The following is a 14,690-nucleotide window of genomic DNA, read 5'->3' as shown; positions in this document are numbered from 1 at the left end:
CTGTTAGATTAATTGGTCTCTCTAAGTTGCCCTTAGGTATGAATGTTTGTGTGTCTTTGTGTTGCCCTGCGATGGACAGTACACCTGTCCAGGGTGTAACCCGCCTCTTGTTTGTAGACTGCTGGAGATCGGCACCAGCTTCCCTGCAACCCACTATGGAAGAAGCGGTAGAAAATGGATGGATGGATTGTTAATATAGAAGTTACTATGTAAGGCTGTTATGGTAGGGATGCGTTTTTTGTCTTAGATCTAAATGCAACAGGGATGAAGAAACTGTGGAAAAAGTGTATATATTTTCTAAAATATGCACCAGGATTTATATTAATCTTTTGAACAGAGACAGTGTAGTATTTTTATATGAGTAGAATCAGTATTCCTTTTCTTATTGCAGTATGACTCCACTCTGTTATTTTTAATACAAGCTTTTATTTGAAAACATTTGTTCAGTGGGGAAACAAAATTTAAGAAATGTTTGTTAAGACAGAACTTAAGACAGTCTTCTGACATTTCACATGGTTGAAGCTTACAGGGAGAGGGGTCTTTGAGAATTCATCTTTGCTCAATCTCTTTAGATCGCATAGATTCCTACATTCCTCTCTTATGCTCTCTTCCCTTCCAGCCACCCTATGATACTCTATGTAATTTTGATCAGGGGACAGAAGGTCAGTGGCCATAAGAAACACGCTTCGGAGTTATGCCATATTTAAACCCAATTAACCCATATCAACTTAAAAATGAAAGTACAACAAAAAATGCTTCAGACGCTACATTTTTAAAGTGATTGTTAGGAGTATAAATAAAGTACCACATTAACACCATTTTAACATTTGTTAGATATTTGATTGATGAATTTGCTTGTTTTCTTGTTTTTCTTATTAAGCCCTGTTAATTAACCTAAACATTACTATAAATAAACAGCCATGGTGTGGTATATTGTCTGTTGTCACCCTAAAGTACCACCACTTCCTATTTTAAAAATAGATCTACTGAAATTGAAAACATAATAATTGATATAAATGTGGCCACCAAAACCTACACACCAGATTAGTTCCACTATCCTTTTTAGGTTAAGTCCAGTCATGCTTAGTTTTACATTAGTGAATGTTTTGTTTCTTTTCCTTTTGAGCCAGGTTCTCCATTGGTGATCTGTGTTGTGTCCGTGACATCGGCCCTTGACAGCTATGGAGACAAGTAAGTATGGCCGGCACGTGGGACTGTGAGGACTTCAAGTCTTGCATGGGAATGACATTACCTGCAGTGGCGCGCACAGACATTTTGGGGGGCAGGTGCTCAAGCGGAAAAAAAGGGCACCTTGTGCAGCACATGGAGCTGTCGGTTGCCTTTGTAGTGTGACATTTATTACAGGCACAACATGAACATAATTTATATGTATTACTAAGCACCCACAAAACAAACTGTCCTGTGGGTTGAAAGGAAATGACCACTCAGGGAGAAAAAAAACTCCAAATAAGAATGTATTTGACAAAATTCTTAAGATTAATAAGGCAACAAAATTTTCATAGACTGATTTAAAGTTAGATTACTGATTCACAACCTGAACTTCCTGAGTCAAATTTGAAACTTACGTTATCCTTCATTTTTTTTCTTTTTACACACTGAGCACAACGTGTTTGTCTTGACTATATCTTTCTGTACTTTTATCACAAAATATCTTCTGCACCAAATAACCTTATGTTGTAGCAAAGCAGGTTACACTGCCAAATTTACCAGGTGGGTCACACTAAATGAGTTATCTTCAGTAACCAGTGACCATTCTACAGTGTAAATCAACTATACCCAGAAAATGAGTTATAAAATCTTTATAGTCAAAATGAAACCAACATCAGTGAATATGATCATAAGAAGAATCATCTATACTTCTGCATGTAGCCAGTGTGATATATGACAGAAAGTATTCTTAGAGAATAAAAATTAATGAGATCCTGAGAACAGTCCTGAGAACTGATAAGATGTCTGATATTTAGAAATTAAAATACTCTGATCACATCATCATTTTTACACACACAGAAGTAGAAAATAAAACTTAACCTACATGCTCCACATTTACTGAACTTTTATTAAAGGTATTTTAGTAGTATATGAATTGTAATGTTAACCAGCTCATTTGGCTGTATTTGCAATAAAAGAAAATGAGTCAAACAGAAGTCATCATGGACCATTATAGCAAATGTAATACCAACATCTATGAGATAGATTTGAATAAATTTTTTTCTTCTAATTTAATCTAAGAGTTAAATCGTAGACATTCTAGTGGCGCCTGGTGGCGGCCATAGCAGACATAGCGGGTAAAGGTATGCCATTGATTGACGTGTTCTGTTTAGATAAAATGCTGGCAGGTGAAATTTTTACTTTTTCATCTGAAGTTTAGGAAGCAAGTATATTCGTTTTGGGTTTTTTTCTGGATGGTTAGCCGGCCTGTCGGCAGGGCAGGGCTCTATCTGATAGCAGAGGGGAGGAGAGAAGAGGTAAGCTGGACCAGAGCAGGTCCAACTCTCCGCTCTGCACACAGCCAGTCTCCGTTGAGTGACACACGAGGCGGGACACAATGTGTGTTGGCAAAGGGGGGGATTTCAAAACGTGGGGTACTGGTATTATAGGCCTTTAAATTCAGAAATCTTACCTTGGGCCCCACACTATACACTGTAAAAAAAAAGAAAAAAAGAAAAGATTTCAGGAGGGCACTTTTTTTTCCAAAGGATAAAAGGGTAGGTGCTCTAGCACCACCTAGCGTCTATCTGTGCACGTTCCTGATTACCTGTAAACGAAAGAAAAGAACGACAGCTTTTAATGTTATCTAAACAGGTTTAGTTTAGCAGCATTTTACATTAAAACAATGCAGTCTTTTTACTGGCCAGGAGACGCTTTGTAATTTTTCCTGGTTGTTTCAGCTGCTGGTTATCGCTGGAAGAGGGAGCCATTTGGGCATTTGTGGCACCTGCTCTATTTGTCATTGTGGTGAGGATCTTGTTAAAAATATGTTTTTAGCATATGTCTTGCCTGATTTCCTGTGTATTCTAAAAAATATTTTATTAATATTTTTATAAATTATTTATTTATTTTGATCCCGAGGTTAACATAGGCATTCTGATATCTGTGACGAGAATCATATCAAGAATCAGTGGGGAGAATTACAAGGTTCACAGAGATGCTAATGCGGTCAAGTAAGTTTGTTTGCACAATCACAATCTTTCATTTATGCAACATATTTATTTTGTTAAGAGCTGTATTTAGGTTTATCTTTGGTTTGCTTCAAGGCTGACTGTCAAAGCAGTGGCAGTGCTCCTCCCCATACTCGGCATTTCCTGGATCTTTGGAATTCTTGCTTTCAACACACACACTACTCCGTTTTTATATATTTTTGCTGTATTTAACTCATTACAAGTAAGTTCTCCACTTTTCAATCTTTTTTATATTAAAGGCTTAAAGCTATATTATTTAACGTTTTATTTGACGTTTTCTTTTTTTAGGGGTTCTTTGTCTTCTTGTTCCACTGCCTTCTCAACTCTGAGGTATGGGCTAAAATACTTGGCTTCTGTATTACTAGTGCCTTGTAAAAGAATGCATACATTTTAACTCTTTCAAATTTTGTCATTTAACAACCAGAGATGAGTGTATTTTATTTAGATTTTCTGAGACAGACCAACACAAACTAGTCTGTTCTGTGAAAGCATCAGAGGTTTGTTGAAGTAATATTAGTTCACCAAACAATTTCTAAAGCTTTGAAAACTTGAGGCACTTGTTCATTCCACCATCTGAAAATGGAAAGAGAACAGCACAATTAAAAACCTGCCCATCAACTAAAGCTGACAGACTAGGCCATGAGATCATTCAGAGAAGCAACCAAGAGGCCCATGGTAACTCTGGTGAAGCCACAGAGATCCACAGCTCAGGTGGGAGAACTTGTTGACAGAACAGTTTCACAGCACATTGCCTTTAATGCACCATGCTCACTGTGAAGCATGGTGGTGGCAGCATTATTCTGTGGGAATGTTTTTTAGATCAAAGTGTTATTATTGGCTTGAGTATCCCAATCAAACTCCAGACCTAAATCCAAAAACATGAATCTGTTGCTAGACAAAAAAATTATGTCCGCCGATGGTCTCCATCCAGTTTGTCTGAGTTTGAGGTATTTTTCAAAGAAGAATGCTTAAATATTCACAGATAGATGCACAGCAGGTAGAGACATACCTAAAAATAAAATTGCATCTTTAATTTCAGCAACAAGTTGTTGCACAAAGTGTTAACACAGGAAGGCATAATACAAATGCATGCAAGTAGAATATTTTGGAAACCTTGTTTTATTTTCATTAACCTTCACATGTATGTGCTACTATGAACTGTTTTATGATATAACGTTTCAATAAAATACAGTGACGTTTGTATCTGCAGTGTGACAAATTGTGAAATGTAGTTCAAAGGGTATGAACGCTTTTGCATATCACAAATATACAATGCTGTGAAACAGTATTTGCCTCCTAACAGATTTCTCCTGTTTTTTGCTGTTTTGTCAAAATATATAAGACAAAGATAATCTTAATAAATTCAAAAAGCAGTTTTCAATTTTCATTTTCTAAAGGAAAATGGCAAAAATTGTGTTCCCACCAAAGGTGAGACAATTAGCTATTAGGTTTAGAGGCAATTGCCTTTTACTTTTTCACATAGGAGCACATTTTTTATTAATTCATTAAATCGTCATTGAAAATTTGCTCAGGTTATTTCTGGTATTACAATTTGTCAGATAATATGAAACATTCAGGTGTGACAGATAAAGCATTATTAAGAATTATGTGGGGGGAAATGCTTTGGGCAGAGCTGTATCATGTAAGATTTTATAAACAAGAATGCCGTTTTACAAAATGTTTTGCTTATTTTTTTTTTCTAAAACTCTTGATTCTAGGCTTTTATGGTTCTGCTTTCTTCTGCAGGTAAGAGCGGCATTCAAGCACAAAACCAAGGTTTGGTCTCTCACCAGCAGCTCTATAAGAAACATCAATGTGAAACCATTCAACTCTGATATTGTGAGTGCCAAAATTAATATATTTACTTCTGAAAACAGGGCCGCATTGCTCCTAAAAGCCTAATGTTCCCTCTTTCCCATCTCATGAAACAGATGAACGGAAACAAGGAGGATGTAACTCCCACTAAGATGAACATATGGGACAAAAGCACCAACTCGGCCAACCGTTTTGACCTCTCCGCTGTGTAAAACAAATTTGCTTGTGTCTGTGACAGGAGAGCAAAGTGTAGGTCACTTGGGTGGAAATATTTTCGTCCACTCTGTTTTTAAATGACTTTGATTTGAAGTCGTATGATGTGTTCACGCTTAAGGACAAACAGACAAGTTGGAGTGTGCTCTAATACTCTCTGCACAAATATGTTTTGTGTTGCTCTTAAAGTACAAAACAATATTTCTGAGGTCCACAATGTGCCAGATAAATCCATGAGAGTAGCACAGGGCTTAGCAGAAACACTCACATAAACACTCACATGCAGGAAAACCCTCAATCATTGTTTACACCAGAAACCAGAGGACAGCTCATCTGAAACACTAAAGCTGAAAATTTCTATCCAATGATTCTGTTTTCCTTGTCTTAATTTCCCCATTAAATGAATAGTTATGAAAAACCAAGTTTTCCATCTGCTGCAAATTTTCCCTTAGCATTATCTAGCAATGTAGGTTAAAATTTATGATAAGGCCATCGCTCTACAGTCCTTTGTTGTGTACTTATATTTTTATTACTCTGTGTAAAGTTATAACTAAGTGATCGGCAAAGCCTGAACAAAGACAGTGATATAGTCACACAGTCTCTGCAAACATGGGACAATTAAAACCTCCTATCTTCAATGGTTAGCTCTTATCTCTATTAAGTAACTGAAACAGAAGTATAGAGAGAACATACTGCTGTCAGGTCAAGTGAAGGAAAAGTTTGGCTACATTAGAAGAATAAAATTAAATAAATGTCTAAAAAACTAAGTCATTAAAATCTTTTAAACGCCAAAGATACTAGGTGAAGTACAAAGCTTCAGATTATGAAATAAATTGCCTGTTCCAAAACTGTAGAATTGATCTCACCAACTGTAAAAGGATTGGGGAACACAATCAAAAAATGAATTGTTCTGGGGACCTACTGGTAGAGTGAGTCTGAAGATGTTTAGAAATGTCCCAGACATGTAAAAACCTAAAAATGTAAAATTGGCAAAAGAAAAATGTCTTCTCCAATACTGGAGGGTAATTTATCTGACTTCATGCAAGTGCAAAAAAGGATAAAAGCAAGTGTTGCAACATATCAGTTTATAAATCTACAGTGCCTCTCAAACACCCACACACTCAAGTTGAAATGCCAAGGTTTTGTGAAAGATTAAATGACACTAAGATAAATAATTCAGAACTTTATAAACAATATTGTGATATTTATTCTGTATTGATCAACTGAAAAAAATAAATCTGTTAGGAGAAGGTTAAAAAAAGGTTAGGGTTAGGGTTAGGGTTAGGTTAAAAAAAAACAGAACATTGTATACATATGAGCAAATACAGTTATTAGTAACTGGAGACTATATGAAACAACAGTGACATACTTAAACTGGACCTTTCTACGTGGTTGAGTCTGACTGAAGCTGGTCAGGGAGCCGAGAACCAGACAGTAAAATTAAAGAGTTAAACATTAATCAAGATGAAGATGATGGTGGCTTTTGTTTTTCAGCATCACTGTCCAAATCAACAAAATTCAACCTTGCTGAGAAAAAAAAATGTAAGTTTTTGGAATGTCCCAGCCAGAGTTCAGAAATAAGCTTGGCAGAGTCTTTGAGGTCAATTTGAAGAAGGCTGTGGACAACAGATGTTCTCACAATGTATGAGATTTGGAGAATTTTTCCATGGTAGAGAGGGAAATTATTGCCAAGTTCACAGTATTTGGGATGCCGTCTAAATCTTACCAAAGGAGTCTGAATGCTGAAACTAGAAAAATTTGCATTTCCTGCGAAAATGCAGTGTGAATGCTGTAATCTGAATTTTTTAGCTGAAAGCTGGTAAAAACAAGTTGAAATTGACTGCAGATAATTTGCTTAAATTTAATGAATTAGAAGAAAACAGAAATGCTAAACTCCTGTTGAAAGCTGGCAGAAAGATGCTAAGGTTGACAGCAGAATATCAGCGGAAATCTGATAAATTAGTAGAAATAGTAGAAACAGTAAAGAAAAACTGTCATCTGATCTGTTTAAGCAGGAAGACTATTATCTATAATTCAGCTTAACAATGTAAAGTTACCTCAAAACTACTTGTTGAAACAGTTGTTGAAATGGAAGAACTGACAAAAACTTTAAAAAGCAGGAAAGAGCTGCCCATAGATGAGCTGAAAAAGCATAGACTAAAGCAGAAATATAGCCTAAGAAGTTGAAGTCAATGCCAAAATATTAAACAAATGGCAGAAAATTTAGAAAAAGATTGAACTAACAACAAATACGCTGAAGAAACACAAAAACAAACAAGTAACTGCCTAAAAAAGGTAAATGTGTTCTTCAGCTAAGAGAGAATAGAGGAGAAAGAGAAGCCAAAATGCTAACATTAGATAGCATTAGCATTGGCTATCACTAGCATGAAGGCTGATATTAATTTAACCCATCTACCATACAAAAAGCAATATATAAGCAAAAATTTGCTAAAATGCTAATGCTTACTACAGCTTATATTCAAACGTCTATGAAATTGCTGTTTAAAATTATTCACTCTTCAGCATTCACACAATAATAATAATAATAAACTAGAAAATTTCTGAAGAAAGTTGGATGGGGCCTGCCTCTTGGTGCGTGTGTTGTAATTATGAATCATGGATTTCAACACGTGCATCTCGGACCAGAGCCAAAGGTTGTGGGGCTGAGGTACAAAACCAAAGCAACAGAACGGTGTGCATCACGATTGAGGGTAGAAGGTTAAGATGTCTATCAAGACCTGTTCTTGTTTCACCAGTAATCATACGTCCTTGCATTGCTTTGGCAGTCGCCAATAAATAAAGAGTCCAGTTTAGAGATGTGTACTAATAGGTGCCACCAGGCAATGGCATGGGAGTCAGGTCACTCACTGTTCTCCCTTCATTGCTATAACAGGCCCCAACTAAGGAATGTTGAGGCTTTTATTTTGTAAATATCAGTGAGTTTATTTTGAAAGGATAAAGTAGATCCATTTCCATCACATAGTCCCAGCAATAGTGTTAAGACCAATGCTGCAATTATCGCTGTGTGAAATATCAAGACATTTATTTTGTAGGGTATGTCTAGGTGTTGTTTTGAAAGTCCAGTATAGTTGTCCTTTCAGGTCTGGCGTACTTCCACCTGATATAAAGAACCTGGTTGCTATTCTAAAATCATTATGTATGCTTTTATCAGCTTAAAAAATTACTAGTAACTTTGGAAGACAGAGGCTTTAATTTTGAATGTTTCAGTAAGCTTTATTTTAAAAGGCCAACATGGTCCTATTTCCAACACTGGGTGAGCTCCAACAGTAGTGTGAAGCCCAGTCCTGCAATTATTTATAATTTAAAATGTAAAGGCTTTTATTTTGTAGAGCATGTTTTGTTTTATTTTGAAAATCCAGCATGGTTGTCATTTCAGGTCTGGGTTACTTCCATTAGTTACATAGAATCTGCTTGCTATTCTAAAACCATTATGTATGCTATTATCAGCTTAAATAATCACTAGTAACTATTAAAGATTGAGGCTTTTATTTTGAAAGTTTCAGTAAACGTTATTTTAAAAGGCCAACATGGTCCTATTTCCAACACTGGGTGAGCTCCAACAGTAGTGTGAAGCCCAGTCCTCCAATTATCTATAGTTTAAAATGTAAAGGTTTTTATTTTGTAGAGCATGATTTGTCTTATTTTGAAAATCCAGCATGTTTCCATTAGCTATATAGAACCTGCTTGCTATTCTAAAATCATTGTGTATGCTATTATCAGCTTAAAAAATCAATACAAACTACGGAATGCTGAGGCCTTTATTTTGAAAGTTTCAGTAAGCCTTATTTCAAAGGACCAGCATAGTCCCATTTCCAACAATGGGTTAACTCCAACAGTAAAGTGAAGCCCATTGTTGCAATTTCCTATAGTTTAAAATGTAAAGGCTTTTATTTTGTAGAGCATGTTTTGTCTTATTTTGAAAATCTAGCAGGGTTGTCCTTTGATGTCTGGGTTATTTCCGTTAGTCAAATAGAACCTGCTTGCTCGTCTCAAATCATTGTTTATGCTATTATCAGCTTTTAAAAAATAATTTGTAAATATGCAAGGTTGATGTTCAGTGTGAAAAAAAGGCTTTTATTTTGTAGAGTATGTGTAGGTCTTATTTTGAAAGTCGAGTGTGGTTGTCAGCTATGACTGACTTATTGTGAACACTCATGGAAGCTTCTGGCCTGAGCTCAGCCTCAGAGCCACTCTCTGTCAGAGGTTACTTAAGTTGTGTGTTCTGTTGCTATGGTAATTAATGAGCGCCCAACAGCTGCTGTTTCTCACTTACGCAGCACCACGCTTTGTGTCTCATCATGACCTGGCTTTATAACATGGTGGCACATGCTCCCGAACTACTGCCCATAACTCGGAAACCGTAAGGGTTATCGACGTCATTCTTGGACCGGACAGGGAAACGATAATATCAATCCTTTTTTGCTGAAAATATTATATTAAAGGCACAACACTAGGTGAAAAGAACGGGAAAAATGGAGAAAAACACAAAAATGCCTGAACATGCTCTCGAACAAAGTCTAATAACTCGGAAACTATAAGGGCTATCGATTTGATTCATGGACCGTATGAATCAGCAGGCCTTGCTGAACAATCATGGAGATTTTCAAATTTCTACAAAAATCTTTCTGGGAGGTGTGACCCTGTGAAAAAGTGGATCATTTTGACCATTTTTAACCTGAGTGAAGGTGAATTTTTCACTCTCAAACAAACCTACTTCACGAGGAAACGATAGAAGGTATCCAAATATTTTTTGGACCGAAGGTATCAGCAGGGATCGGTGAACAATCCTGGAGATTTTCGTGTGTCTACATAAATCCGTGTAGGAGATATGACAGTGTAGAAAAGTGGATAATTTTGAAATTTTTCAATTTCAAGCGATTTTAGGGAGGACAGATTTGGTACTCCTAAACAAACCGTTTTTATGACAAAATGATAAAAGGTATCAAAATAATTCCTTCACTGTGAGCGCCAGCAAGATCTGAAGATAAATTTGCACAAGGCTTATGTCTCTGCCTCAAATGGTTTACGAGAGGCGGCGATTCGAAAACATGTGAGTTTAAGGATTTTTTGCCCTGATTTTTTTCTGAAATTTCTATAGGTTTCCCATTCAGGGTGTGTTGACTTTGCGTTTCTTCGGGACATGTTGCCGGAAATCTGTTACCATCAATGAGGGTGACATTTTCTGAATCGTGAAAGAGAATCCTACGTTTTGATATATAATTTGTGTCAGTAGAGTGAAAATTAAGCGAGTGAGGAGAGTTTGTTTGTTCTTAGGTTATTCAAAAACCTAGAGTGTACACTCTAGCAACTGACAAATTCCGCCATTGGATTACATTATAAAATCAAAAACTTCAAAAAGTTTGCCTAAAATTTGAATCGCGATTGTAGAAGAACCGCAACAGATATGAAAAAGCTGAATTATTTGAAGATAGCTTAATGGCTTGTGAACATTTTAAAAGTTGGATGGGGTTTCTAGTATGTAGAAGTAGTAAGCTGTGAAAGATCACAAAGTTTTAGCTGAATTTCGCGGAATTTTTAAGATTTTCCATTCATTTCAATAGGCCAAAAATCAGCACAAAAAGCTGAATATTTTAAAAAGTATAAAAGTACTAATACCAAAAGTTATAGCCGTAATGTCCTAAATGAGCTAAACATTTTAAAAGTTGAATGGCTGAAATAGCACAAAGTGTGAAGGAGGAGATGGGTGCCAAAAAAAGTGTTAGATATAGATAATAATAAAGAGAAACAGGATCTCAATAGTGTGAATGCCTTCAGCATTCACACAATAAAATCAGAGCATGTGCACACTTAGGCAACCAGATCCTTGCCACAACTTCCTATTAGACCCTGAAATTAACATTGGAAAAAGGTTTTACATAATTTTTTACAGTCTGGTTGTTTAATGTCACAAAAATCTACAAATTTGATGGGATGTAATTGTTTTATATTCACTGTGTGTATTATCAGAAGAATGTGATGGGCTCCATAATCAGGAGATAAGTTATCCAAATCTTTCTCTCTCTTGATTTGTTTAATATAACTAAAGTAGTTTGCTCTCAATGTTAATACATATGATTAGTATTGATCTTTTAATAAAAATTATTTTGCTTTACTTAGGATATAATGTTATGACATGGGGTTTTAATTGCAGGCAGGGATTAAAGTTAACTATGTTAAGATCAGAATTATCTGAATTTTCTTAGAGCTGTTTGCATAATCATGGACAAACAGACTAGGACAATAAAATGTTAGTTTTAAATGCTTTAAAAACCATGCCACACCAGCTGTTAATCTATTTTGCATCACAAAGGAAAAGTGCAGATTTTATCATTAATAACAATAATGATTTTACACAGCTTTAATCCAGTTTCAGGAACAGCAAAAAATAATATAACCATGGATCCTATAACAGTGAATTTAAATTTGATAAATGTGTATTTATTGTTGTTGTGTTTCTGAATAATGTATTGTTTCCTCTTAGAATGTTGTTTCAGTAGCAAAATTACTATTTTTCACTTTGTTTTCTTTTGTTTAATTATTTTCCTTCTTGAAAAATACTTGCTGGAATATTATCTGAACCTCGCTAGCTTAAAAATGCTTTTTAAGAACTGTGAATACTGTTTATGTATTCCACAAAATTCTGTGAAATGTCTGTTTTTAAGTATTTCTGCTACATTTAAATTAATTTTTGTGCAACAAGAAGTATGAATCCTGTTTTTCTGCAGAGGGTTAAGATTGATTAGGAATGGCATTTTTTTCTCTTAAAACTTACTTTGTTAAAAATGTCCTTTATTGTACACTGTGCCAAAATGAAGTTTCTTATTTACAGTAAGTCGGTCAGCACTTTTTAAATTTCAGAATAAAGTTCAATATTTTAGCAGTAGTATAATTATGTGCAGTCTTTAATTATTGTCTTCTTATGGTACTTAATTTGTGTCCAATCTCTTTTATTTAAAAAAAAAACCTGTTTATTTCAAGAATTCACTTTTTTTCTTTAATTTACAATTTTTACTATTCAAAGGGGGTGTTCCAGTGGGATTACATAGATTACCTTGCAAAAGTATTAATACCCCTTGAACGTTTATGCATATGTTACCGCTCAGTTTTATTTTTTAGGATTTTAGTTGATAGACCCACACATAGTAGTAGTACATTGCTGTGCAGTGGAAGATAAAGCACACCTGGATTTTAAACTTTCTTACAAATAAGATGCTGAACAGTATATCATGCATATCCATTCAGCCTTCTTTCTCTGACATTTTTACATTAAATCTAGTGCAAATACCTTCTGATCTAATCTAAAACATAAATATGGTCCACCTGTGTGGAATCTAATCCTAGTACAAATCCAGCTGTGGAGTGCAGCCTTCAGGGGTTTGTTATAGAACATCAATGGTAAAACAGCATCCCAAAGACCATGAAACACAACAGACAGGCCAGGGGAATAAGGTGGGGAGTAACTTAAAGTGGGGTCAGCTTATTAAGCAATAACCCAAACATCACCATCTCACAGAGCGCTGTTCAAAACTGATAGGACGGTAAAGGAGAGCTGTACAAATCCACAATTATTGATAGCACAACTATTAGTCATGCCCTCAACAAATCAGTTTTTAAAGGAGTGACAAGAAGAAAGCCATTGCTGAAAGAAAATCAGAATGCTGCTATAGATTTCCCCCAAAGGCTTGCAGCTGTAACTGCACTGAAAGGTGGTTCTACAAAATATTGACTCAGTAAGGCTAAACACAAAGGCATGAATCACTTTTCATATATATATTTTCTAGAAATGTAAAAATAATAATAATTAAAGCTGCAAGCAGCGTTGAAGGCCCTCGCACCTCAGCGCAGCGACCGCGGGAGCCTGGCATCGCCTCCTACATGCCACATACGATGACACCGCGTCACTTCAACACGTCGCCAGTAGGTGGCACTTTGAGCAACATGTCATATGATCTTCGGTCATGCAGAGTTTCAGTCTGGCAAAAAGCATTCAAAATTTTGAGTAAATTGGACCTTCCAGATGGAAGCTGCACTCACTTGTTTGTTTGTGGGTGGGGCTAAAACGACATCATCAATTGACTATGTCAACATGTCCATCATTAAGGCATGATCATGTATACTACACTTCAAGTGGATCCGATGATGTGTGAGGGAGATATAGCCCTTGAAGTGTCCTAGGGGGCGCTGTTTATCCAATTTTCAATGTAATCCAATAGAGCTGTTTGGGGGCTGACAAAGATCAAGCATATTCAGTTTGGAGTGAATAGGACCATGCATGTGTAATTTAGAGGCAAACGTATGGCTGTGGCGTGACATCAGAATTCGCCACTCCCTTTTCCACACTCTCCAGCTAAAGCAGTCAGTACTGGCGACTGTCTAAGACCATCATGTTATCTGTTACTTGGGATAGTTTAACATTGATAAGGTGAAGAACATCAAACACTGACTGTCTAAAGGAAAACGGGACACTTCCTATTCTCAGGGGCGGGACTTCGATGATGTCAGCATGTCATCAGTGAATATTGTTGAGGCCTAGAGGCAGATCAATCCCAGAAGGTTTCATGTGTCTGTGACTTTCCTTGTAGGAGCTATGTCAATTTAGTGTTTTATGCCGAGAAGTCATATTTTGACACGCTTTTATGTATCAAAAAGCTTTTGATAACTTTTAATCCCCAATGCCTTAAGAGTATACTGAGTGATTTTGAAGTCTGTAAGTCAAAAGCTGTAGGAGGAGTTCGCTCAGATATGCGGGCTAGCAACGCCCAGAAGAGGGTCAAAATGGCAACTTAAATCCAAAATGGCCAACTTCCTGTGGGGTTTGGAACAGTGCTCCAAGAAACTTTTCTGTAGGTCCTGAGAAGTTACATATGTGTACCAAATTTCACAATCCTCGGTCAAAGCATGGCTTGGGGCTGATTTTTTAAAGTTTTGTAGGGGGCGCAGTGGAGAATTTAAGCCACGCCCACCAAATATGTCATCAGATATCTGTTGGGGACTGGACTAGGATGAATCAAATTGATTTTGGTGGCGATCAGACAATATATGTGGAATTTAGAGCCAAACGTATGGCCATGGCGTGACGTCGGATTTTGCCGCGCCGCCACTGCCACACCCTTTTATGAAAAGTCACTGTGCTTCAAACGAAGTTAGACCCACTAGTTATCTGTCTTTTGACCCACTTTCAAGTTGATTGGGTCAAGAGGGTCAGAGAGGCACCTTTCCAAGTGAAAAAAGTGACTTCCTGTTCTGAGGGGGCGTGGCTTTGATGATGTCATCATTTGAGCACATATGATTATTGTTCATCTGAGAGGGATCAATAATACCAGGTTTGGTGTATTTCAGGCAATGTATGTGAACGTTATTGCTGTTTGAAATTTGTGGTATGAAGGTGAACTTTGAGGCCTGGTCCCGCCCCTTCAACATACACAAAAAGTCACAATTTTG

General features: G+C 36.4%; 1 protein-coding gene across 1 annotated transcript in view; it reads left to right on the top strand.

Moving 5' to 3' along the window:
- Positions 1 to 5,650, top strand: part of adgrd1 (adhesion G protein-coupled receptor D1) — a 50,895-nt gene extending 45,245 nt beyond the window's left edge. The window contains exons 20-26 of the mRNA XM_047380753.1: positions 1,131 to 1,191; positions 2,910 to 2,976; positions 3,091 to 3,182; positions 3,276 to 3,402; positions 3,489 to 3,530; positions 4,947 to 5,039; positions 5,132 to 5,650. Of these exons, the coding sequence (XP_047236709.1) occupies positions 1,131 to 1,191; positions 2,910 to 2,976; positions 3,091 to 3,182; positions 3,276 to 3,402; positions 3,489 to 3,530; positions 4,947 to 5,039; positions 5,132 to 5,227 (578 nt within the window). The 3' untranslated portion in view covers positions 5,228 to 5,650. The remainder of the gene's footprint in view (positions 1 to 1,130; positions 1,192 to 2,909; positions 2,977 to 3,090; positions 3,183 to 3,275; positions 3,403 to 3,488; positions 3,531 to 4,946; positions 5,040 to 5,131) is intronic.
- The last annotated feature ends 9,040 nt before the right edge of the window (positions 5,651 to 14,690 follow it).

The sequence above is a fragment of the Girardinichthys multiradiatus genome, chromosome 12 (assembly GCF_021462225.1).
Source record: "Girardinichthys multiradiatus isolate DD_20200921_A chromosome 12, DD_fGirMul_XY1, whole genome shotgun sequence".
NCBI lineage: Eukaryota > Metazoa > Chordata > Actinopteri > Cyprinodontiformes > Goodeidae > Girardinichthys > Girardinichthys multiradiatus.
This window is presented reverse-complemented; position numbering and strand designations above follow the sequence as displayed.